Below are 24,403 nucleotides of genomic sequence, written 5' to 3' on the forward strand. Positions count from 1 at the left end.
AACAACAAGGAAGTGTCGCGCTAATAACCAACCAATCAGTCTCGCGTAGGTTCTCAGTCAGCCAATCAGCTGTTCCAGTCGACGAATTCGGCAGCTGAAGGCGAATGGGGCTGACGCGACAGCTGAGGTAAAATATTTGAGAAACTATCAAATGGCTGCTAAACGGAGTATTTGACGTGTCTATATCCAATAACAAGTTAGAGAAGTCGGTATTTGGCCATTAAAGGGCATCTCCAGCCGCCCCTTGGAAGTTATTTCCCATTCGCCGCTGGAGGGCGAGTCAGCCTATCATGTGATTTAAACACAACGCGTCTGTCAGATTCTTCAACAGTCCTTTGCTTCACATCGGAGTTTTTTTTAAACTTTCCTGGGTACGTTTGGTTTTATTCTTTCTTTCAGATGGAAACGAACCGTTTGGATTTCTACATCGGACTCTCCCTGGCTGTGAGTTCGAGCGCTTTCATCGGCACAAGTTTCATTCTGAAAAAGAAAGGCTTGCTGCGATTGGCTAGCAAGGGCTCAACGCGTGCAGGTACCGTAAACTCAAACCACCTATGACGAAAGTGTAGCCGTGGATGATCAAAAATAGATGCCTGTGATTGATTATATCTATATATATAATGACCGATAAACACGTTTGGATTAATTCTCAAATCATCACAGCTTTGTTTGTCACTATTTGTGCTCTCTCAAGCAGTGTTTGTTTGTATTTCACAGGCCAAGGAGGATACGCTTACCTGAAGGAGTGGCTGTGGTGGGCGGGACTGATTTCAAGCAAGTTAATTATTTGCATGTCACTCTGGTGGCATTGCCAGTTGTTTGTGTTTTCTTTGTGGGCTGCAGAAACATTGCAGCCTTTGTCTCCGCGGCAGAAATCAGATCCTTGTGGGTTTGCTATTCTGCTGGTGATGTTGACGCGACGCCCCCGTTAGACCACATTCATCCAAAGGGCACATTTGCATTTGTTCTCCCAAAGAGAATAGTGTTTGACACGTTTTAACCAGATGCAACTTTTGTTGTGTGTTCTAGTGGGAGCTGGAGAGGCCGCTAACTTCGCTGCTTATGCTTTTGCACCGGCCACACTGGTGACTCCTCTTGGAGCACTGAGTGTACTTGTGAGGTAATCGTCTTAATAACATGCATGTTATCATGTATTAGTTTGTTTACTCCTATCTTTCTCCTATCTCTCTTAAGGATAAATCTGTTGATATTATTGTTTTTGTCAGTAAAACCCAAAGCCAAGAATGAATTGATCCCACAAACAATTATTGTCCGTCCTGTTTTTCCTTCCTTCCAGTGCCGTGCTCTCCTCTTACTTTCTAAACGAGAGGCTGAACGTTCACGGCAAGATCGGTTGCTTGCTGTGCGTGCTGGGATCCACCGTGATGGTGATACACGCTCCGCAGGAAGAAGAGGTCGCGTCTCTCAGTGGCATGGCTGAGAAGCTCAGAGACCCAGGTGGGACCACGCCTTCATCATGGTCATGTGATTAACCAATGGCGTGTAAAGTCAATCCCAGATGAGGCTGGGGTGGATTCTCTCGGGGTACTAACTCACTCTTGAATGCACTCCCACTAGGTTTCATTGTGTTTGCTGTGTGCATTGTGGGAAGCAGCCTGGCGCTTGTCTTTGCCGTGGCTCCGAGGTTTGGACAGAAGAATGTGCTGGTCTACATCCTGATCTGCTCTGTGATTGGCTCCCTGTCTGTGTCTTGTGTCAAGGGCCTGGGCATTGGCATTAAGGAGCTGATTGCTGGGACAGCAGTGCTGAAGGAACCCCTTTTCTGGTTGTTAGTCATCGCCCTGATAATGTGTGTCAGCATTCAGATCAGCTATCTGAACAAAGCCCTGGACATCTTTAACACCTCTCTAGTCACGCCCATCTACTATGTCTTCTTCACCACCTCTGTCATGGTCTGCTCAGCCATCCTTTTCAAAGAATGGCTGCGTATGACCACTGATGGAGCAGTGGGAACCATTAGTGGGTTCCTCACCATCATCTTGGGCATCTTTCTCCTCCATGCTTTCAAGGACGTTACATTTAACAGGGATTCCCTCCCGCTCTACTTGAGGAAGGGTCCTCATGGCCTTCCGGGGGGGTCCCAGCCTTACGTGACTCTTCTTAGTCAGGACACACAAGCAGAGGACAAGATGAAGCTGCCTGGAGACGCAGGATCAAAGGGGTGTGGTGTACGCACCGGAGAGCTTCATAAGGAGGAACAGTAGTACTTCTAGAGAGCCCCTATTTTAATCCTGAAGCCCGAATGCACATGAGCTGACAGACTAGGGTACTAAAATCGAATGTTGTCATCTATTGCTTTCATATCACACTGGAATTTTTCATATTCCATTCTTTGTTCCTTCCGATTATCATCTTTTTTTGCTTTGGTTTTGAAAGACAAAATTATACTTGCTATCAGTGTTTCACATTGATGGGAAGAATTCATTCTAAACAAGCTTACGCTGGCAATTGGACCAAAGTACACCAAAAGGGTACATTTAGGACAATGTATAATTTTAAGGTTACATATTACACAATGTTATTTACATGTAATGTTGGTACTGACAAATGTGTACAGATTTAGTAACATGCAGGCTTCTCGTAACTTTAAATTCACACAAGACTGCTTTTGTTGAACTTATACTGTTTTATGCATCTCGCCTTCATTTGCTCTTCCCAATTTTTTTCGTTACTGCTGAAAATAACTTTCTTAGCCTTGCAATAATAACCTGAGCATATTGTAGTATACAAATACTTCAGAAGCAGTGTGACGGCAGATATTATATTTGAATGTGTGTCAATTGTTGAACCTACCTCTGTATTATGTACTGCACCAAAGAATGCTTTGTTTTTTTGGAGTATGAAGTGCTAATTAAATTACAATATGACTGTTGTCCGAAAGGCTGAGGTTTTTATTACATAGTCCTTAACCACTCTTCAGTCAGAACACGTTTAGTGCTCTTAATATACAGAAGTGTGCTCAGAAACCGCTCTGGAGCTCAACATCTCAGATGCATCCTTTCAAAGTCTGCACACTTGACACTTTAATTACAGGACTGACTTGAATTCCATGTCTTGATGAAGATTAACATGTTTCACAACACTCATCCCGCTACATGGAGAAACAAATTAAACTCCTGCAGATCTCTATCCATGGCGTTCATCTCAGGCACTTGTATCAAGAGTAACACTTTCTTTTTTTCCCAGCTGAGGAGACACTTAAGCTGCATAAAGTCGGCAGCCTACTCACAGAGTAGGGGCTGTGTGGAAGCGTCTTGCCAGTCCATTCAATTTTTAATCTAACATGTTCTCAGAGAATGAGCCCTTGCTCTTTTGAGTCTGTTCCAGTCTGTTCAAAATAAACTGGCTGGTGTCAATAAATCGTTCCACACAGTTACTGAAGCAAGTTTCTGTCCTTGAATCCAGCTTCGGCCCGGGTTTATCCATGCATTTTTCCTGTAGACAGAGACAGACCCGTACAGGTGAGTTATCTATTAAAGCGTGATCAAAACAAAAATAAGGTTACAGTTGAATACGGTTTTTATTGGTCAAGAAAAAAGATCACACTCAAACTCAAATTAGAATTTGTTTAGAAAAAAAATCCCACGGTGGTGGATTTTTTTTTTTTACATTTATCAAGATTACATATTTATGCTGTTTAATCCTTGACTCAATTCGTGAGTCATTGTTTGAAGTGGTAGATTCACTTTCATATAGTTTTCCTGTGGAATGCAAAAGAATAAAAATATTCTTGTGTTAACAATATAGTTGTTATTTTGTTTATATGTGTATTAATCTTTACACCAAAAACACACGATGACAATGTTCTTAAATTAGATACTGTGATCAAATTTATTATTTCTACATGTTTCCCCATGCAGCAGTTACTGTGCTGTAAGGCAGAGGTAGGTTCCAATATTAAAATGTTAATTTTACAAACATTTTTGCCACAGGAAAAAACCTGTCTGGAGATATGAAGACAATCAGAGATACAATAGTGAAATGGAAATAGATAAAGATAAGCTTGGCCAGGCGAAGTTACGTCAGTGATTCTATGCTAAGATAATAAAACACTAAAATCGGGAACTGTAACTTCAGAATGATGCTAAATAAGCTAGCCGTCAACCGTATGTTAACATTGCGTTGCTAGCTCCATGCTGATCTTACCCAGCACACCTCCGTCATTTGATGCACCAGCTGCTGGAATCGATGTTTTTGAGACTCCATCTCGATGAACTGCTGAAGCCGCGGGTCATCTGTCGCTCCCTGGCCGTCCATATCTTCAGATAATTAAGTCGTAAGGACAATATTGTTCAAATTCTGCAAACCTCAACCGTTTTTATTGACCTTCACGTGAACGTTTGGCCGACAGGAAACAGGAAGTAATTCCACCAATAGGAAGCAGGAGGTATTCCAACCAATTACAGAGCACGTTCTTCTGACGTCATTGCGCATCAGACATTTCGTTAGCCTCGTAGCATAATCGTCCAACATCCATAGGCGTTGCCTAAAATTTAGGCAATGATGCTATTTGTCAAACTATAAGTAATTTAATTAATCCTATAAACGAAAAGTTAATTCCAAAATCAGTAAAAAAATATAGTTTCAGAAAGAACAGTTCATATTTAATAGTGAGACTCGATAGATAGATAACTCTATCAGAGGTTTTTACCATTGTCCCATTTTCTTGCGATACTTGCTAAGAAAATATATAACATTCTGATCATTCAATTGTTTAATTTTATTCAACAAAACACGCAATACACATAGAAAAGAAATTAAGAAAGCATATCATTTCACCAAAACCCAACAGCTTTATAAAAAGCTAAATAAAATCCTTGTCCAAATTCAAACAAGACATGTAGTCCATCAAAATAGTACCAGTAATAGGATTCTAGTAAAGTATCTATAGGTTCGATCACAAAAATCAGTGATTCTATTTTTTGTTTGTGTCTCAAACTTTTGCCAGGTTTCAGGAGAAATGCATGATTGGGAAAAAAAAAGGCTGAAACAAATTGACAGAAATTCATAGATTTATCCGTGTATGCATTTCAAAATGTGATGATTTCTTCAATGGCACTTGCTTCCCTCTGTCACCCAGTTTCACTCAAATTTGTGAAGTAGTTAATGGATAGTTCACCTAAAATTTGAAAAGCCATATACTGTATTACTGTAGAAAATCTCAGTTTCCCAATTATGGAACAGCATCCCCCATGATAGGTTGACATACAGAATAATATGATTCCTTGTTCGTACAAAAATTATTACTATCACTGTGACATCTCATAATACTAAAACTATGCATTACAAGATTTCTGAATCCAGATCATCATCTGGACATCTGGACACACAATATTTGTAATGCTATAATTTTCAGCATCTTATGTGCATTTAAATGACATGCTGTAAGACAGAACTTCCATTACAGAGGAATATTATTATACGGGGAAGATAATTGCAATCGGAGAGTTTGCATTTAGGAGTGGCTATGACCACATTCAAGCCGTTTTACTCATGTGTAGCTTTCCAGGGACAGATGGGGTTCATGTGAACTGTTTCTGCATGGATGCTGGTGCGGATTTTCTTGAGATCTACTGAAGCTCATACAACAAATCCTGGACAGTCAGTACTAACTCCTCAAATGTGGGTCTCTCCTCTGCTTTCTGCAAATAAAGCAAAGAAAAGCCGTGATAATAGCTTGAAGAAAATATTTACAAATGCCACCATCACTGTACAGTACTTGGCTGTTTAACATCCACTGACTTACAACAATCTAAAATCCACTTACTTCATTCCAACAGCTTGTCATAATGCTGTAGATCCTTTCATTGGCCAACTGGGGGCGGTAGAGGCGAAGGCCCCCGGACACCTGATCCACGATTTCCGTGTTGTTGAGGCGTTCATAAGGAAGTTGTCCAAACGTGTACATCTCCCACATAAGAACCCCTGGGTATTTAGAGAGATAACTAGTGGGGCATAATAGATATGAACATTTTCTACTAAACAAAATTCACACAAGAAATACAGATGGCTGTTGAATTATGACACCGTTACAACAACCTGACTTTTGTCTTTACTCACCATATGCCCATATGTCAGATTTGCTGCTGAATCTGCAATACAGGAGTACTTCAGGAGGAGACCAGCGGACAGGAAACTTGGATCCTGCTGAGCTTGTGTACTCATCATCTAAGACATACCTAAGATATAGGTGGAAGATGTAACCAGATCCTTTTGTACACCATGATGTAAACACTAAAGCACAACTTGAAAGTAAAAAAGCAGCATCTGTAAAATAATAGCAGCAAAACAGTTCCCTGAAAAATATAGTGGATAAAAGTGTAAACTAACATAAAACTGAAAAACTCAAAATACCCACCTATCATTTTAGTATTGTATTTTACTGGGCTGAAATGTGCCTGAATGTGTTCTGTTATTAATATGAGAGCGTGTACCTTGATAATCCGAAGTCTGTCACTTTGACGGTGCCGTTGCTGTCTACCAAACAGTTCCTGGCAGCCTGAGGACCAAATAAGAATTGTGGCTTAAGTGTAATCATTAAGCACTTACTCTAAGTGTGTAATGTCTAGAAATGCACTGGGAATAATAAATAATAATAATTTAAAACTTAAAAACTTGTTTTTACATTCACACTCCTATTCTCTAGAAAATGTACTGTATAACATATAAACTCGTGAAACACCTTTAACAAACTTCGTCTCATGGCCACACTGAAAGACTTACACTCACATTCACACCTACAGTCGATTTACAGTAACCAATCAATCCACCAATAGTGCCTGTTTCTGGTGTTGGGAGGAAGCCAGAGAACCCGGACGGAACCGCCCAAACACAGGGATAACAAGTTAGTAACATCGATACGTGTCGCTCACCAGGTCTCTGTGAATGTACTGCTTGGACTCAAGGTAGGCCATGCCTTCAGACACGTCCTTACACATCTCGAGGAGCTGGACAGTAGTCAGGGCCTGCTTCAGGCCCTCCCTGAGGTACACCAGCAGGCAGCCGTTGGAGAGGTACTCGGTCACTATATAAATGGGTCTTTGTTTAGTGCACACGCCGTACAACTGGACCAGGTTCTCATGGCAAAGCTTCCTGGTTTGTGCAAGAGGAGATTAAATCAGTTAGCGCTTTGGATAAACATTTGCAGCTCAATGACCACAGAAGGGGATCAGACTAATTCATTTATGCTTACATCATGATTTTAGCTTCTTCTATGAAGTCATCTTCAGACATGCAGCCCTCTTTAATCATCTTAATGGCAACATCACGCTGGCCCCCCCACTTTCCATACTTCACCACTCCAAACTGACCATTGCCCAGCTCCTTGATGAAAGTGAGGGCACGGGGGTCAATCTCCCACATATCTGGAACACCCAAGAGAGAATGGAGGTACGCTTTCAAACTTGAAGACTCCAGAATAAAAGGATCATTTAGCATTTTGTAAAATTATTTATTTTCCACTTTCTTTTCATGGAGATGAGAAGACATTACTATCATGTACATATGAAGCTATTACCATCAGCTTTGCTTAGTTTTCACCCTGTAAGCAGAAGGAAACAGCAGCAGCTTCACTGTGTCCAAAGTAACTAAATACACTTATCAGAACTTACAAATCAACACGCCAGTTAACAGTTTCCTCCTCTGTTATCTTTTTTTGCAAATCCACTCTGACTGTCGGCTCTGTCTTCATGAGAATTTGATCAATCTTCTCATCTAACTCTTTGCACCAAAGCACATTTAAAACATACTGGCTCCTCAAAATGATTCCAAATCAGGATCATGAGGATTTTATACAGCGAGATTGCGCACGCACACACACACACACACGCACACGCACACACACACACGCACGCACACACACACACACACACACACACAGAGGAGTTTGGAAATTGGTCACCAATCAACAGATATTGTCACAAACAAGATAATGTATTTACTCTTACCGTAGCCAAGCCCTGCTGTGGATGGAGGACGAGGCCGGTTAGATGCTATGTATTTCAGCCTGCTAACCATACCTGGTGAGGAACATAAGTTAAAGTCATTTTAGACATTGTGTCTATACGCCTGTTAAATCATTTCCCCTTTCCTGAGAAGCTTCGTTTGTTTGTGGTTCGCCTTTTCAAATGTGTATAGATGCAATATACCGGTAAATTGTTTCACTTTCCCATTCAATGAATAAAAATGTGTTCATAAATTAAGTAAAATTTTTGCCAAATGTACTCACAGTAAAAAGAAAAACTGTACAAAAACTATAACAAATGCCATAGGATTACAATCTGAGTTTTTCTCTCGACGAACTGCCACTGCACTAACCTGCTGCATTGTGTTGGTGGTAGTTGATGAGCTCTGGGATGCTGCTGAAATTATGCTTCTCAGCCAGGTAAAACTGGCTCTGCGAGGACGTGCAGATGTTATAATGTCTGCAGCTTCCTCCAGGTTCCCTGTAGAGAGATAATGACTCAATTTAGTCCACAGAATTTCATTATCATGCCATTGGACATGATCATGTATGCATGAGAAGGTAATATGTTCAGATATGCATAACAGAGTGCAGACTATGAGCCCTGTGATGGAAATAGTCTGCAGGCCGATTGGTTTTGCATGCATCATTTACATCTGTCTTCCTGTGGCCCACAGTTTCCACTTTTGTTAAAAACAGTTCTTCTTTTGCTAAAGTCAGAGGGTACACAATAAAAATGGTGCACTCTGCACCAGAATTTAACACTACTGAGAGTACACACCCGCCACTTTTGGTGAATAAAGACACTGTGTATTTCCCGGTTTTGCTTGAGTCCCGTACCAAAAAGCTTCCATCTTTGTTCTGAAAAAACACAAACACACAAAAAAAGTTTATATTATATGTTTGAAAAGAATTAGTCCATCAAGTTATTTTAGTCTAGTTGTTAGTTTTACCTCAGTCTTTAACAGTTTTTCAGCCTGGCTTCGGTTTATATTCTTGCAATACCATCTGTGACCACAAATGTGAAAAGATTGTCTTGAATGCCGGTACTGTTTTAGCATCATTTATTCAACAATCAAATATACTTTTACATGTGGAAAAGAACAGCAACATTTAAGCATTACTCTGCTACTAACAAAAGGCATACTCACTCAAATCTTTCTAGTCCTTCTTCAGCTTTCATGACAAAAGTACCAGGTATATATCCTTCCTTACTGCAAAAGAAATCACAACATTGCATTTGTAATCTCAGCATGGAATTTAGTCCTTAGACCCTGAGTTATATCTTTTTTTATCTCACCCATATTTGTCTCTTGCTCTCCACCAATTTGCATCAGACTTGTCCAGGATTGTGTACTCTTCCTCCTTCCTCAGCTCCAGATCCTGGAGAGCCATCGGTGTGTAATTATACTGTGCAATGACAGTTATGCTGACAGACGTTCCAGGTGGCTCAGGAGGCTGTGGAGGTAAAGGCCGACCAGGAGTCTCCTGAAGCAGCATAAGTTTGTGGATATATTGTCAAAAGAAATTACAGTCAGCTCAAGTATTACTCCAGAAAGAACATATACCTCTGTTGGGGTAGGAGGAAGAGGCTTCCTGGGTCCCCTTCGTCTAGATGGCTTATAGCAAAAGCCTAAGAATTATAACATTTTAATTATATCACATTTAGCTGAGCTTTTCTGCAGATTTAAAATCAAATGGAATGTCATCCTCACCGTTTTTACTATCCAGCACCTTGCATCCCATGGCTTGCTTAACTTCTTGCTGGCAACACAGCCACACGCCATCCATCCAGGAACAAGGATGGTACTTCTGCGTGAGATCCTTGTTGAAGCGCACCACTGTGCACAAGTATGGACACTCACAAGAATACTTACACGGGATGTTTACACAGAATGAACATTTTCATTTGCATTCGCATCTATTTTGTTGCACAGCCAAAGATCAGAAACTGTAACTGACGAGAAACACAGTCAACGCGTAAATCTTTACACTTATATGCATGCACTGACTTTCTTTCAGCTTTTTTATCCATTGAGTCCGAACCTCCTCAGACTTCGCAAAAATGTACAGTGGCCCCTCGTCATAAATGATCTGTGAAAACATAGTATAAACAGAAATACTGATAGGTGTTTTTTTATTTTTAATGTTTTCTATTATTTCAACCTTGAGATTATGAAATGATTGTGTATACGAGATGTTAAAAATCTGTTTTAATAACTGAAGGGAAAGTTGAAGATGTTTGAATACAAACTCTTGTCACTTGTGTGCTTTCTTTCTCGCATGTAAGACATAGAGAAGTTCATTTTCATGGTACTTTCTTACGAGAGTTAACGTGAGCAAAAGCAGCACCTGCACAGTCAACAAAAGTTCCCGGGTCATTTGAGTAAAAGACAGTTTCACTTCCCAACAATGGCCTTTCACATTTAGGATTGGGTACTACTCTGTCCTCAAAGGAGATAAACTTGGTCTTATGTTCTAAACCCCACATCGCTCTGTGTAGCCCCTCAGTGGATCTGGACTGGTGCACTTTTGGAATCATTGTCAATTTAGAAAGCGAGTAGGAGAGGACTCTCAGCACTACCGGCATTTATTTATTGTTAGTCAGGACATAGTTTTCAGAATAGGCCATGAAACAAGTTTAAATTAAATATACTTTTATGACATATCATCAGTAAATAATAAATTGAGGTTTTTACCTGGAATGCATGTATGCGCTCCTGCGGGGCATTGGGCTCTGGCTGGACTGTCTCGACACACTTGATCATCTCAAGGTCGACTGAGCCTTTCAAACCTTTTCGCTTCTAATTAAAAGTTGGAAAAACAAATGACGCTACAAAAGGTTGCCAGCAAAGTGTAATCTGAAACAACTGTGATAACATCAAAAATAAGTTACGCATGCTGTTTTATCTACGCACCCTTTTTTCTGGATCAAAATCATAGTAGGCTAATCTCTCCTGGGTGAGAATGAACCATCGCTCCTTGTAGTTCAAAGGGGAGGTCTTCCTCTTCTGTTGAGATCGCTTGATGAAGATTTCTTCCAGAACATATTCTGACATGATTCAAACAGGAGTAATCTATTTGAGAGAGAGAAAATGAGCAATTCATAATTTTATAATACATAATAGAAAGCGGATTTATTATTTATTTAAACCAAACCGCATGTTCGCACCTTGACATAGTTTAACAGTTTGCAGCCTCACTCTTAATAATCTGTGTGATTAGGCTTTCGTATTTTGTTACACTTTATACTTAATTACCTCCACCAACCATGTTCTGCTGCTGTGATGTTAGCGGGATGACACAAAACTGTGAGGGATTTTAATTACGGTACATTTGGAGGGACGTTTGAGAATTTAATCCAATCTTTCACTCTTTGCGAAAGCACACACTTTTCTGAGTGCCAATATACTAATACGTATATATACTGTCTTCAAGTGCTGTTAATAAAAATGTATTAAAAGATATTCCTCATACCTGGACCTGCTGATAAGCAGTGGTATGGTGAGGTGCTGTTCTCTAGACCAAGTGAAACAGTCACTATCTGACGCTCAGACTCACTCTTCTCACTTATCGAGTCTCTGTCAGATGTGTTTGCACTGTGGCTCAGCCTATTTTCAGCTTGCGAGTTTCGGTACGTCCTTCTGTCATTCTAAACAGTGACGGCCAGTTTAGCATTCTCTCTGCAAGTCAGGGGCGAGACATTTCTGCCTCTTTTCAATTTAAACTATCCACCTAAATACTGCTTTATCACGGCCACAAAGAAGAGGTATTTTTTAAAGATCCTTTTTAAAGAGAGTTGACTCACAGTGGCTGACACAGACAAACTCATGGGGAAGTTGCATCAGTGTTCAGTACTGCAACATGAAGGGAGAAATGAACCAGATGCACTCTACCACAACATTTTGTCTCTTACACTCTGACACATTTTAAATATATTTAGACTCAACTGACAACTACTTACAATACTCATATGTTAGGATGTGCAGAATGCACTAGCTATCTAACCCATGCATCACCCCTCAACCAAGTTTTCCTGAAATCAAAATAAGGAGAAATGTTTGAAGTTGTCCGATCACAGTGTGAAAATTCCATGTCAATATAATGTTGCCAAGTCTTTCATTAATGTCAGAGTCACGGTTAACAATTCGCTCTATCCTGCAAATATTACCAGCTTTTCACCACCTTGTGCAGTTCAGCATATTTTTAAATGAAAGTTCAATTCAAATAAGTTATAGAGAGTAAAGACCGGGTGCATTAGTATGGAACAGATTACACAGCAAAAATAACCATATCATGAAAAGCTTTGTTTTACAGGAACTCGTCACGATGTTCCCTTTCATGTTTCCTGACAGATAAGTGGTGTTTAGAAGAAACTGTATTTCTTTCATAATGTGTCGCAGGGATGTTCTGGACAAGCCAGGAGAATTCAATCGAACCATAAATAACTGCATTATCAAACAAATTAAGATATGGGTGCTATTCCACAAAACAAAACTTCTGTTTTGCTTTGTGGAAGTCAATTTTCAAAGTCGGGAACAGCACCCAGGAAAGGATTAGAGATAACACGATCATTTTAGGGGAAAGCTTTCCACTTTGAAGTATTGGAGCGCTCACTGATCCACAGGATGCACATAACCTTACAGAGATTATTAAGGTGACATAAGTCACTACTTTGTAGCACCAACCTCACAAAGTCACCCAGTACATCTTCGTAGACCAGACTTTCAGCACATAATGTCAGTAGGACTTTTGACTCGTGTATCTGTATATTTGTAGTGAGCACATTTCATTAAGCGTATAAATACCAAGCAAATATGTGGCTTTCAATTTCAGCACTTGCTCCGATCTACAAAATACGCTTATATTTGTGCTTTCAAATGAAACACATAACTTCTGTTATCATCTCTCTCTACTCAAGTGCACAAATGGCAAAAAAAAAAAAAAAAGAGCCAACATTGAAAGAGGTTTGTCACTCACCCAAAAGTCAAGCATGAGACGGATAACTATAGATCCTGCAGCACGATGCTCTGACATGAACCTTTGCCTCAGTCACTTGCTGGCCATAAAATGTGCGTTAGGTTGTGTTGCAACAACTTTTAAACCCACCCAGATAGAGGAATCAACCTCACTTACTTCCTCTTTTTCTTCCTGCTCATTTTCATATCAGACCTCTGGACAGTTTGGGTGATAGGAGAAGCAAGCTAAACATTAACGCCGTATTTGTGCACCACATAGTTTTCATTTAAGGGGATTTCTTAGTCTTTTGACTACTTATTTGTGGAGTGCCGGGACAAGAGGTGAAAAAACCTGAAACTGATAACTTCTATTTGCATTAAAAAATCTGATCCTTTAATTTTACAAAGATGTACGGATGTACTGACATTCCTTAACAGTTTGAACTCTTCTTGGCATCTTTACAACTGACAGAAAGATGTTATGTTATGTGATCACCCACCCTCATTATTTTTGTTTGCAAGATACTTGAAAACAATTGTCCACAGATCGTATTTTAAACGTATTCTTAAATAAAGCGATAACAAATAGTCACAGCCTTTTTACAGCATTTACTGTATTTTTTATTTTTATTTTTTTAGTACCTTTAGTACCACATTCAATATTACTCAGGGAGCTGCATAACTTTAAATATTAAAGATCTGTGTCAGCTCCGGTTCAGGTGCTTTCCAGTCGTTTACACTTTTATCCCCCGAGAGAGGGCCGCCGCTAGGGGGCAGACTGCGCAGCTTGCTCATGACTGAGGACTACACGAGGGGCTCCTTCCGGTGCGGACTTCCTCTTTTCCTCTGCGTTGGGTCGCAGCCATGGTAAGAAATTATTACACGGATGCGCTTTATGGAATCAAACTGAATCCTGCAGATTTAAAAGTCGTCGTTGCGTGTAGTTAGCGATGATATGTCGCCAATATCCTCTTTCACGCAACGATGGCAGTATTAACCTCTTTTACGCACATTACGGACTATTATCGCCCTCCAGTGATACCGGATGGGGGTTATGGCGATTAGCCGGTGGTAGATGTCTTTACATTCCTTACTAGTCTTTACCTTCATGGGATTTAAATTTACTAGTGACCGTTAAGGTGAATGACAACGCTGTGATATTTTCATGCGTATTTTGCACTGCGTTTAAGGAGCTACGACGCTAACATGTTAGCTAGCACGATAGCTTGCTAGCTAACATGTTAGCTAGCACGATAGCTTGCTAGCAGACGTCACTTAACACAGCGATGTGTTCGCGATGAAAACGAGCTCACCTGGTTTCCTTTTCTAAAAGCGTCCGGGAGTTTTCTTGCGATGACAGCCTCGTCGAGCTAGCTCTGCTAGCGTGCGGAACTGACGCGAGTATTTGACACTTTGACGATAATTTTCGCGCACTAGCATTGTGTATTTTGTTTTCTTCCTGAACTCGTCTGCGGCTTTCCTCACTGGTGTATCGTATTTGTTTTCCAGGTGAACGTCCCAAAGACCCGCAGGACTTACTGCAGGAAGTGCAAGAAGCACCAACCGCACAAAGTCACCCAGTACAAGAAGGGAAAGGATTCCCTCTTTGCGCAGGGTAAATAATAAATAGTTATCTTTGAGTATAAAGCGAGCTGCAGACTAACTGTCCATGTCCTGCAGGTAAGAGGAGATACGACAGGAAGCAGAGCGGGTACGGGGGTCAGACGAAGCCCATTTTCCGAAAGAAGGTAGGGTTAGATTTTTAATGCGACTTCAACTGTCCGGCAGTGAATTTGATTTAATGTGTGCGATTCGTACTAATGTTCTTTCCATCTTCTCAGGCTAAGACTACCAAGAAAATTGTGTTGAGACTCGAGTGTGTGGAGCACAACTGCAGGTCCAAGAGAATGCTGGCCATCAAGAGATGCAAGCACTTTGAGTTGGGCGGTGACAAGAAGAGAAAGGTGGGCGTTATTCAGCAATGTTTGCTTCACTTCTCTTATAATGCGCGACGTGTTTTATACTTCTCAGAGTGCTTAATATCGTGTCGAGTATTGGAGTTTGTCTCATTATTGGATGCCCTGTAACTAACTATTGGGTCGTACTCGCAGGAAGTAATTGTATATTAAATGTGAATAGAACTGCGGTGTGTAGAAAATTCCATCTAGTTAATAAGTAGGCCCCGTGTAGAAATACGTGGCTGGAAACGGCAAATATGACTTCATTTAGCCACATTAAATGGATGCTTTCAAGGTGTTAATATGTCTTATCTGGAGTGGATGTCTGGTTTCAGCAGCTAAATTATAAATTGTAGCTTTTCCTTGAGTAGCAATTTTCTTTGACTTTAGCAAAGAAACTCACTATTTTAGTAGCTTTTTCATGCTAAACGGCGAGAACAAATTGTGAGATGTTTGACAATGAGTTTCAAAGGTAGAACATTTTTTTTAATGAAACGAGTCAGAAGAATCATTGTTCAACAACTATCTAGTTCCAGCAGACTGGAGAACAAGCTCGGCTTCATTAATGCGCAATTTCAGGGAGGCGCTCTTGTGGCGGATCCTGAACTTGTGACATTATTGGATGAATAGAGCAAATACACAATATGCATGTGTAGTATTTTTTCCCATCAGCATTTCTTCCTCTTCATTCACGCAATGCTGCAACATTTACCCAGAAATCAGAACGACGCTCCTCGTTAATTGAACTTTGCTGGCGTTACTCCAAACAAGCTAATGAAATAAAACTGCTCAAAAACACGGCCATTTGAATACAATATAATTTATTATAGCCGTTTGATTCAACACTTGGTGGTTATTGATGCAAATGAATAAACCCTGAATGTGATTCGTAACTCAAAGTCTTTATCTGTTCTCTTTCAGGGCCAGGTCATCCAGTTCTAAGCTGTGGTGCAGTTTTCTGGAGGAAGTCATAACAATTTTCAATAAATGTGTTAAACATACGTTGGTCTGACTCTTCATTTACTGCACACGGATTTCTCTGGAGACAGTTAATAAGGTAAAAGGAGCAGGGCTACAAAATGGTGCGACTGTGTTTGCTAGTGTCCTCGGTGTGCAGCTTCTTAAACCTCTCAGAGTTGCCGATGGGACTGAGGATGACGAGAGCCGTGCCTGAAGGATTGACGGATACCTTTGTGTTTCGTTGAGTCTGGACGTCGGTTTTCTTGTGCTGAGGCAGGATCTTTGGCACCATACATTGAGGGTGACAGAGCTTCCACCCAGGAGCCTCTTTGATGTCGAACTCCCTGGGACCGCCGATCTCCCTCGTGTTCATTATGGCGATGGCCAGTCTTCCACCTGACAGGGGCCTCTCCCACACTTCAAACTCATCCACCTGTAAAGGAGCATTCTTTTAACAATGTGCCGTCCTAAATTCTAGCTGTTTCTGCTCATTTTCATACAAAGCATTTTGAAAACAAGTCCAGTAAAAGAAAAAATGTTTCCATCTGTGACCTACCTTAGCTGTGAGAGATCCTTGCTTGCCCAGTGGATCTTGGCTGATTGCTATGATCTCTCTGTTCTGCAATAGGGCCTTGGAACGAGGACAAATGTCCCTCAGATCATTTGACATGAGCAGAGGGGCGGCCATGATGGCCCATAATGCCATCTGAGACTCCTGCTGGTCGTGACTCAGGCCAAAGTTCCCGATTATGAGCTGAAGGCATGAACAATTTTCAGTACCGTTACAATAAAGTTGGGACTCCAGTAAAAAAACAAAAACATGTGGAGGCTTCGATGCTCCGTCGGAGGTCAAAGAGAGGAGGGTACCATATCGGGATCATTCCAGCCTCCAGGCCCAGCTGAGGGGACGATGATGTCCTGATGAGAGGCAGTCCAGTCCAAGACGGACTTGACAGAGCTCCACGAGTCGTACACGTCGTTGAAATTACGCCAGTGGTTGCATGTCTCACGAATGGCCGTGTAGTTGGGCTGCAGGCAAAGAAGTGCTTGTTTGTTGTACAATGTGTTGCCATCATGCAGCTGATTAGCATGAGAATTATTAGTGGTTTACTAGCAGTGCAATGTTAACAGCGTCATGATGTATGTCTACCGGTTATTTTATTGAATAATTAAATACAAGTTTTGCACAGAGACTCAAGTGATACATTTTCCAAAGGAAAAATGTTAATGTGATGACAAAGAAACACGAAATCTTGGAAAGGTGGCTCCATTTTTTTTCTGCATAAAAATGATGAAATCAATCTATTAAATTCGCCTCTTTTATTTCAAACAAAAACAAGTAATTTGAGCCTCACCTGTCGGAGAGGCCACTCGTACAAAGGCCACTCACAGGAGTACAGGATGCTCCTTCCTGTTTCGTTCAGTGCTTTTGACATGTTCATGTAGCCTTGAGAATAAAATCATAAATCAGTGACATTATAAGACACATATCAACTTGATGGTGGAGATTCAGTTGTCAAATATTCTTAAAAAAAAAAAAAAACCTTCTCCCAGTAAGCTTCTGTCCATGAAGCAACCATCAAATTTCAGCAGGTCCACGTCCCAGTCGGCAAATGTCTGAGCATCCGTCTCATAATGACCAAGGCTGCCAGGGTATCCAGCGCAGGTCTGTTTGCCCACATCTGCATAAATACCCAGCTTCAGTCCTTTGGAATGGACCTTTAAAAGAGAACAATACAATCATTTATGATTTACAAGCACTGGCTGCTGCTTTGCTTTTGGCAGCAGGTTGTAGGTGTCTACCAGTAGGGGGCGATGTTTCACAGCTATTAAAAAAAAAAAAAAAGGTTGACGTCTCGCCTACGGAACTCAGCTTTGCCTCAGAAATATGTTTCGGTGAAGATCACATTTTCGCTACCTGAATAGGATCCGGACCGTCTCAGTCTCACAGTCCAGAATGCTCCTCTGGAGTGAAGAGGATGAAGGACAGCATGTCTACATCGCTACCTGCAAATGCCAATTGTTTGTCTCGAAATTTGATTCTTGCAAGTGGATATCGTTCATTCAGTAAATAAATGCAACATTATTCTAAATGAATACATGTCATTTTGATTATTATCTGATTATATTCCAAACACCTGAAACGGTTACTCTGACTTTTGGAAAATAAATTGTTTTAAAGATCTCTTAAATCACCATCGTATCTATTCTGAGCGTCGAAATTTCCATTGGTGAAAAACGAAATTCCTGCTGGTCAGCCCGACTGATGAAATATTAAGCAGCTTGTCATATTCTCAAATACTTCTTTCCTTTCTTGCGTCTACCCGATCTCTACTCTATTTGATGTCTCAGGAGGGTTATGACGTCTAATGGCCTTTAAATTTGACGTCTAATAGTCTTTGTGCATCTTTTATTTCCTCCCACTCACATAATCAGCCAGCTTCTTGATGCCTCCAGGGAATCTTGCGGGGTGTGCCTGCAGGTGGCCCCGGGCGTCGCGCTGGTGGGAAGGCCAGCAGTCATCGATGCAGACGTACTCGTAACCGGCCTCTTTCCAGCCCTCCTTCACCATCACATCCGCCATCTGCATGTAGAGACGCTCACTGCCAGAGAAACGGGAGGAGAAAGGAACGACTGATACTAGATAATATCATTTATTTACGTTATTACATTACTCCTTGTCATTAATACCTCCCACCTTCCAGGGCGGGCTGTCAAATAAGACCACAGTTTGTTCTCATTTTGATCTCATTTTCTTTCATTCCTGGAAAGTTTCTCAATTTATTAAAATTAAAATCTCAGAATTTCACAATGGGCAGAACAATTATTGGATAGTAATTAAAAATAATAATAATGGAATTCATGTGTAAAATAATTGTTACACATGTCCTTCTTATTCGTTTGAGATAGTAATTATAAGATAAGTCATAACTCCAACATAGACTGGTTTTTTTTCTGCTAATAATAATAATAAAAAATGACAGTGAGAGAATGTTGCAGCTTTAAAAAAAATGTAATCTCTGAGGCACACAGTTTGTAGTCCGGGTTCAACAATGCACACTTGTGTTTGCACAGCAGTGAGAACGTTGTAGCAGCAGATTATTTTAGACATTGCTAACACATTTGGCGGTATAGAAAATGTAAAAAGCCTGACAGATCATTTGGATTTGCAGGTTACACACTCTGGATTGATGTGCTGTGAATGTCACAGCATTGCACATTTCATAAAACAGCTGGAAAATACGAAATACAAATACATAAAGTGTGTAATGGTTCACCAGGAGTGTATATGGAACATAAATGGAAACGAGCTGTGCGTCATTGTGCTTTATCTGACAACAGTGTCAGAACTGCTGGATCACAGCCACCTGACAGACAGACTCACCTGATGCAGGTATCCGGCTCCTCGACACAGTCGGTGTTACAGGTGAATCTCTCCCAGTGCAACCAGCCCATTGTGGGTTTCAGCGCCAGTCCATTGTCCAACGCTTCAGCAGCAGGACCGATTAAACCGATAATGCCAAGGAGAAACACAATCCCGCACATTATTTAGCTGCTAAACTCAACACTTCTCATAGAAAGTGACAATAAACCGCGGTGTTTATATTTGGGCTCATTTCCTCGTCCAACACGCCGTCGGCCCGCCCCCTTGGACGAGTCGTGTAAATCTGGACCAATAAAAGCAGGATGCGTCTGCATCTGTCCAATGGTATCGCCCCTCGCGGAGATACGTCACGAGAAACAAGGAAGCGCGAGTTTTATGGGAAGTCAGCGGACAGTTATGATTTCACGAACAATATTTATCCTGCAAATTAATTTATGAAAAGTAGATTTAAATTTGTAGTGGATAACTGCTATATTTGTAATTCAAATCTAGAAACAACAGAACAGAATTTGTTTTATGAATATGAGATTGTCCAAAAGTTATGGAAATCTTTCTATTATTTAATATCATCCAGATCCAGAGACATTGATTTCAAATATTCTATTAGGAGTAATCCTCAAAAACAAAAATAATGATTTTTTTTTTTAGTGAATAATCTCATTATTATTACAAAATACTATATACACAAATCTTGGTATGCGAAATCACCCCCATCATGGCCTGCTCTTATAATGAGCTGTCCCTGTTACAGAAAATTCTGTTCTGTCAAAGATGGAAAAAAATAATCCCAGGTTAGCATATAATAGTTTTCTTCTTTGTTAGAACACTTAGGGTTAAATTGAAGAGGTAAATCATGACCTAACGTCCAAAATAAAGTCTTGTTTTCAGGTGCGATCATTAACCATAGGTGCAAAACCAGCAGGGAACATAGAGATATATTTTCACTGTTGTAAAGGGAGAAAGAAAATGGCCCAATTTATCTCATTGTTCCCTGAGGTGCTCTAAAATCAAAAACGCCAGCAATAACACCATTTGTAATTGAGTATGCACATATCAGTGACACTTCAAGCTATTTATTAGCACCTGATCAAAGAAAACTAATTTGTCTAGTACAGACTTTAAATTAATGACAGCCAAGTTTCTTAATTCAGCAGGAAATGGACACCCTGCTATAGAGTTAAATTATTCCTGGATGATTTTTCTTGTAAAATTGTCAGAGCTTCTCACTCACGCAGAGCGAGTAATGAGTTTTGTATTCAACTCTGCTAGTTTGTTGATTTTACAAATAAAATCAGATATTCATGAGTTTCTACAGGAGCCCCGAACCGCTGAAACATCACAGGGATGACTCCAGGAGACAGCTTCAGTCACGCCCTGTTGTGATCCCGGTCTTGGCAGTTCGTTTTTTTCCTGATATTGAGAGGAATTCAAACAAATGAGGAAGAACCCATAAAATAGCACAACACTAGTTTATGATAATAATCAAGCTTCTCTCTGTCTCAAGTAAAAAGGGGAGCATTAATGAACAAAAAACCTGACCTTTCAGCAAAATATCAAGGGTGTCTAACTTGAACCCTAAACATTGTCAGAGGCTTCACCCGGGGGAGGGTTTGATCCAAACTATTTGTCACCTGCTATAGCTCACATCAATGCCAGCGAGCAAAGGCTTCGCATAAGGAGTTCCATTATTGCATTGATCTATAGGGACAGGTGACTGCACAAATGTGATACAGCAGTCTAGACTTTATGATGCACTTGCCTCCAGTAGAAAAAAACATTTAATGTCTTGTAATTAGCTGCTTAAGTTGTTTATGTGGACGTCACATGGGACTTCATCTTGGGCTACATGTGCTGATGGTGCTACTTTAATTAGCCTCTTGTTAAACTGAGAAATTGCTTTCGGTAATAGGCTTACCAGACCTGTAAAAAACATTTTAAATCAATGGTATGTTTTAGTTTGGTTGATTTTTTTTTTTGCAAGCATATGGTTTTAGTAACGAGTTTAATGTTATTCTAAATTCTCTGAATGCTTTTTCTCAGTAAAATTAGGTTTTCAATTCCATGTAATTGACATGTTGTGCATATCTTTGTGCGACTGCCCTGTCTGACCCATTTGCTGCCGTTCCAGACACAGTGACCTTTGGGTGTTTTCTTTATTATAGACGCATTAATATCTGCAGGATGTTTGTGGTCACAGGACATTACAGAAAATACAACAGCTGCTGTATTAAACAAGAGCCCTCTTACATGAAGTGCATAAACAAACTTTGTATTACGTCCTCTCATCTTTCAAAGCATCACATGTTGCATGTGATGCTTTGAAAAGTCAAATCAACAAATCAATCAAATCCAAGCTGTTTCTGATCTTACATGTTTTCCAAAAGAGGAAGTGTACGCAGTAGATTTGACCTGAAACTGAAAATCTTCAAGGTTTCACACGTTCCCATTTGCAGCTGAGTGCTTTCTAATCACTCTGAATCATTTTTTATTTTTTTTGGGGGTGCACTTTCTGCTTAATTTTTCATTTTAGGTTGAAACAATGGCTGTATATTTTCTTTGTGGCCATCTCAATTTTACCTGAAGAAATTATTCTGTGTCTGAGTTCAATAAACCTCAGGTTACCACAAACCTGCAAATTGATTTCTCAGAGTGGGTTTGAAGCCTTGAGCACATTTGTTATTATCTTTTCTGTGAAAGGTAAAACAAATAATTTTTCATAAAGTATTCTACCTTTCTGTTATGACACCAAATGTGTTGTTATGTTGCTGTATTTGCAGATGGAAATAAGCAATAGTAGGCTATCAAGTCATACATTCTACTGCAGAATGCAGTTGAGTCAAGGAAATGTTTTAAAAGATGGTGGGGTTGTATTTTCCCTTCTTAGTTAAACTAGTACAATCCTCCTTTATGACAGCAAAATACCAGACATGTCACTCTAATGGACAGGAACAGAGAAGCAGCAATATGTAGGTGCTCTGTGACCCCCCCACCCCACCACATTGTTTACCAACCTGTGAAATCTCTAACATGCTAAAAGGGGGGCTCCAGCTCATTATCCCGGTTCCACTTGGCTGGTAAGCTTTTCAACACTTGAATTAAATGGCAGGGGCTTAATTGGACTCAAATGGAATTTTAACCTATTAGAATAAATGTCTTTGCTGGAAGATGCTACAATTGTAGCAACCCCCCCCCCCCCCCCCCCCCACACACACACACACACACACTCATATGTTTTTACTAGCAGACAGTGATGCATTGCCAGCGGTGTGTGAAGTAGGATGGGATGGACCATTGCTCAACAGGAAATCAGCAGTGTGGTAACACCTGCGGAGCTGTTCCTGCTGAGTTGTGTCTTTCCTGTTTCTACTCCATCTCAAGTGTTGTGAGCCTCCATGCAGAGGAAACAAAGAAAGATGCAATGTTTATTTTCACTCCTGCAGAGAAGGCTCAAACTGGCGCTCCAGTATGAGCATGTGCATTGTGCATCATGTGAGCTCACACGCACATTGGTTGTCTTCCTCCAATACCTTTCTTACATCTCACAAAAGTATTCACTCTGGACTTCTTAGCAGGCCTTTTGGTTCCTCGGCAACAAGACTTAGGTAATGTTTTGGTTTTGACCTAAAATTTAATCTATTTATTTTTTTACATGTCAACGTTTCGAAACTACACAGCACACAGTTTTTATTATTGCATTAATAGTTATTATGGATTTTTTTCAGTCCCACTATAAAGATTTTGGCACACTGAAGTTTTCATGTGCATGTTCAGAATAATCAGAGCAAAACCTTTTATTACTATGGCGGGCTCCTCTCTCTGAAAAGACTTGAGATGAGGATTGATAATTCAACTTGTGTGTGATACTGACACACCAATGAAATGAAAGTTGGAGAAGCCACCAGCATGTCAACTTTGTTTGTTGTATCAAAATGAGAATGTAAAAACATATTGGAAGAACACAAGGTAACCTTCTTGGCAGTTGCATATTTGGTAATACAAGAGTTCTGAAGAGGGAACAGATCAGATGCTGGTGAAGGCAATCCAGTTTCATTCAGCAAAATAAACATTATTTGTGCACAGGCAGTGATTGTGTTTCCTTTATAACACCTTTGCACTGGTTTAAAATTGTTGTGTATTAAAGCAGTCTGGAAGAGACAGGGTTGAAATTACTGGTTACAGAAATCCCCAGTGCTACTCTCCTCTTGATTCTTGACTCACCAAAAAGACCCGCTGAGATGCTTTACAATGGTTCACACAGGGGGGGGGGGGATGTTATGCTAATCCTCGAGTGAATATTTCCAGGAGGATTTTGAATAAGTTAAACATTACATACACAGTTTCATGAATCTCATTATCTTTGCGGGGCCTGCAGCATTTGTACGCACATACACTTTAAATATGGATCCTTTCCACTGTTTTATAAATGAAGTAAGAGGTCAAACTCTTTTCCTGCATACTAATTTAGATCAAATAGGATAAACAGGAATTAGCAGACTGACAGGGTCCTGCAGGCCCAATCATGCTTTTGACCCACAACTGAAAACGATCTAGATGAAGATTGAGCGCCTAACCTTAAGAGGCATCACAGGCACTCATTATCATGCGGACTGGCATCCTGTGGGACACATGATATTTAACAAAGGGACTTTTCTTGCCCCACTTTTAATTAGCACGGCGGAAGATGACCTTTTGTAATTGTCACCTTCCGAGAAGAGGCTTCATCTCTTTATGGCATTAAATCTCCAATATAAGGTCTTCATATTGCAGTATTTGAATTAATAGATGTACCCGAATGAGTAAATAACACCAGAATCAGTCACATTTCCAGTTTGTTTTTATTTCACACTCGAGTAGTTTAAGTGATTTTGAAAGATACTGCAAGTTTATCAGTTTCTGAAAAGGCTCCTTGAAGCCCTTGAAGGCAACCATCTGGTGCCTGCAATTCATCCAAGCTCAGAGTTTTAGCTCAATTAAGCAAAGACGAATAAATGCAGGTCTGATGCATTCCCATATTAGGATGCTTCAGGAGGATAAATAAACAGACAAATAGTCTCCAGTATGGTGGCTCCTCCTCTTCCTGTTTTTAAAAGAGCAGACCACCAGTCTTCGCCTGGACAATTAACGCAATTGCTCAAGGTGAATATAAAGGGCAGCTCAC

At 40.4% G+C, this 24,403-nt stretch overlaps 5 protein-coding genes across 5 annotated transcripts; 2 read left to right on the forward strand and 3 right to left on the reverse strand.

The window, feature by feature from the left end:
* The first annotated feature begins 90 nt into the window (after window positions 1–90).
* Window positions 91–2,893, forward strand: zgc:101583 (uncharacterized protein LOC494104 homolog). Its single transcript, XM_068740520.1, has 6 exons — window positions 91–127; window positions 400–532; window positions 718–774; window positions 1,030–1,120; window positions 1,298–1,458; window positions 1,579–2,893. Exons 2-6 carry the CDS (start codon window positions 400–402, stop codon window positions 2,223–2,225), a joined length of 1,089 nt encoding a protein of 362 aa, XP_068596621.1. The 5' UTR covers window positions 91–127; the 3' UTR covers window positions 2,226–2,893.
* Window positions 2,875–4,367, reverse strand: timm8a (translocase of inner mitochondrial membrane 8 homolog A (yeast)). Its single transcript, XM_068740521.1, has 2 exons — window positions 4,168–4,367; window positions 2,875–3,456 (listed from the first exon to the last, which is right to left on the reverse strand). Exons 1-2 carry the CDS (start codon window positions 4,276–4,278, stop codon window positions 3,295–3,297), a joined length of 273 nt encoding a protein of 90 aa, XP_068596622.1. The 5' UTR covers window positions 4,279–4,367; the 3' UTR covers window positions 2,875–3,294.
* A 1,224-nt stretch (window positions 4,368–5,591) lies between these two features.
* btk (Bruton agammaglobulinemia tyrosine kinase) lies at window positions 5,592–11,043 on the reverse strand. Its single transcript, XM_068740203.1, has 17 exons — window positions 10,903–11,043; window positions 10,684–10,788; window positions 9,997–10,078; window positions 9,700–9,825; window positions 9,553–9,617; window positions 9,285–9,472; window positions 9,136–9,198; window positions 8,938–8,992; window positions 8,766–8,845; window positions 8,338–8,465; window positions 7,968–8,039; window positions 7,214–7,385; window positions 6,894–7,113; window positions 6,456–6,520; window positions 6,082–6,200; window positions 5,789–5,946; window positions 5,592–5,663 (listed from the first exon to the last, which is right to left on the reverse strand). The coding sequence occupies exons 1-17, from the start codon at window positions 11,041–11,043 to the stop codon at window positions 5,592–5,594; spliced, it is 1,911 nt and encodes a 636-aa protein (XP_068596304.1).
* Window positions 11,044–13,760: 2,717 nt separating this feature from the next.
* Window positions 13,761–15,901, forward strand: rpl36a (ribosomal protein L36A). The gene is made up of 5 exons (XM_068740286.1): window positions 13,761–13,809; window positions 14,452–14,557; window positions 14,623–14,690; window positions 14,784–14,906; window positions 15,822–15,901. The coding sequence occupies exons 1-5, from the start codon at window positions 13,807–13,809 to the stop codon at window positions 15,840–15,842; spliced, it is 321 nt and encodes a 106-aa protein (XP_068596387.1). The 5' UTR covers window positions 13,761–13,806; the 3' UTR covers window positions 15,843–15,901.
* A 71-nt stretch (window positions 15,902–15,972) lies between these two features.
* gla (galactosidase, alpha) lies at window positions 15,973–19,406 on the reverse strand. Its single transcript, XM_068740449.1, has 7 exons — window positions 19,246–19,406; window positions 18,289–18,463; window positions 17,405–17,579; window positions 17,216–17,307; window positions 16,728–16,889; window positions 16,417–16,614; window positions 15,973–16,293 (listed from the first exon to the last, which is right to left on the reverse strand). Exons 1-7 carry the CDS (start codon window positions 19,404–19,406, stop codon window positions 15,973–15,975), a joined length of 1,284 nt encoding a protein of 427 aa, XP_068596550.1.
* Window positions 19,407–24,403: the final 4,997 nt, after the last annotated feature.

The sequence above is a fragment of the Brachionichthys hirsutus genome, chromosome 6, assembly GCF_040956055.1.
Source record: "Brachionichthys hirsutus isolate HB-005 chromosome 6, CSIRO-AGI_Bhir_v1, whole genome shotgun sequence".
NCBI lineage: Eukaryota > Metazoa > Chordata > Actinopteri > Lophiiformes > Brachionichthyidae > Brachionichthys > Brachionichthys hirsutus.

Excerpts from the sequence above, each read along its gene's own strand:
- timm8a (XM_068740521.1), bottom strand. The coding sequence starts at position 4,278 with ATGGACGGCCAGGGAGCGACAGATGACCCGCGGCTTCAGCAGTTCATC. Across the intron at positions 3,457-4,167 it reads AAATGACGGAGGTGTGCTGG|GAAAAATGCATGGATAAACC; the intron begins GTAAGATCAGCA and ends CTCTGTCTACAG.
- gla (XM_068740449.1), bottom strand. The coding sequence starts at position 19,406 with ATGTGCGGGATTGTGTTTCTCCTTGGCATTATCGGTTTAATCGGTCCT. Across the intron at positions 18,464-19,245 it reads GAGCCGGATACCTGCATCAG|TGAGCGTCTCTACATGCAGA; the intron begins GTGAGTCTGTCT and ends TTTCTCTGGCAG. Across the intron at positions 16,615-16,727 it reads GCTGGAATGATCCCGATATG|CTCATAATCGGGAACTTTGG; the intron begins GTACCCTCCTCT and ends TCATGCCTTCAG.
- rpl36a (XM_068740286.1), top strand. Across the intron at positions 14,691-14,783 it reads AGCCCATTTTCCGAAAGAAG|GCTAAGACTACCAAGAAAAT; the intron begins GTAGGGTTAGAT and ends CCATCTTCTCAG. Across the intron at positions 14,907-15,821 it reads GCGGTGACAAGAAGAGAAAG|GGCCAGGTCATCCAGTTCTA; the intron begins GTGGGCGTTATT and ends GTTCTCTTTCAG.
- zgc:101583 (XM_068740520.1), top strand. The coding sequence starts at position 400 with ATGGAAACGAACCGTTTGGATTTCTACATCGGACTCTCCCTGGCTGTG. Across the intron at positions 533-717 it reads CAAGGGCTCAACGCGTGCAG|GCCAAGGAGGATACGCTTAC; the intron begins GTACCGTAAACT and ends TGTATTTCACAG. Across the intron at positions 1,121-1,297 it reads GCACTGAGTGTACTTGTGAG|TGCCGTGCTCTCCTCTTACT; the intron begins GTAATCGTCTTA and ends CCTTCCTTCCAG.
- btk (XM_068740203.1), bottom strand. The coding sequence starts at position 11,043 with ATGTCAGAATATGTTCTGGAAGAAATCTTCATCAAGCGATCTCAACAG. Across the intron at positions 9,618-9,699 it reads GGTGCTGGATAGTAAAAACG|GCTTTTGCTATAAGCCATCT; the intron begins GTGAGGATGACA and ends TATAATTCTTAG. Across the intron at positions 8,466-8,765 it reads TTATTCACCAAAAGTGGCGG|GGAACCTGGAGGAAGCTGCA; the intron begins GTGTGTACTCTC and ends ATCTCTCTACAG.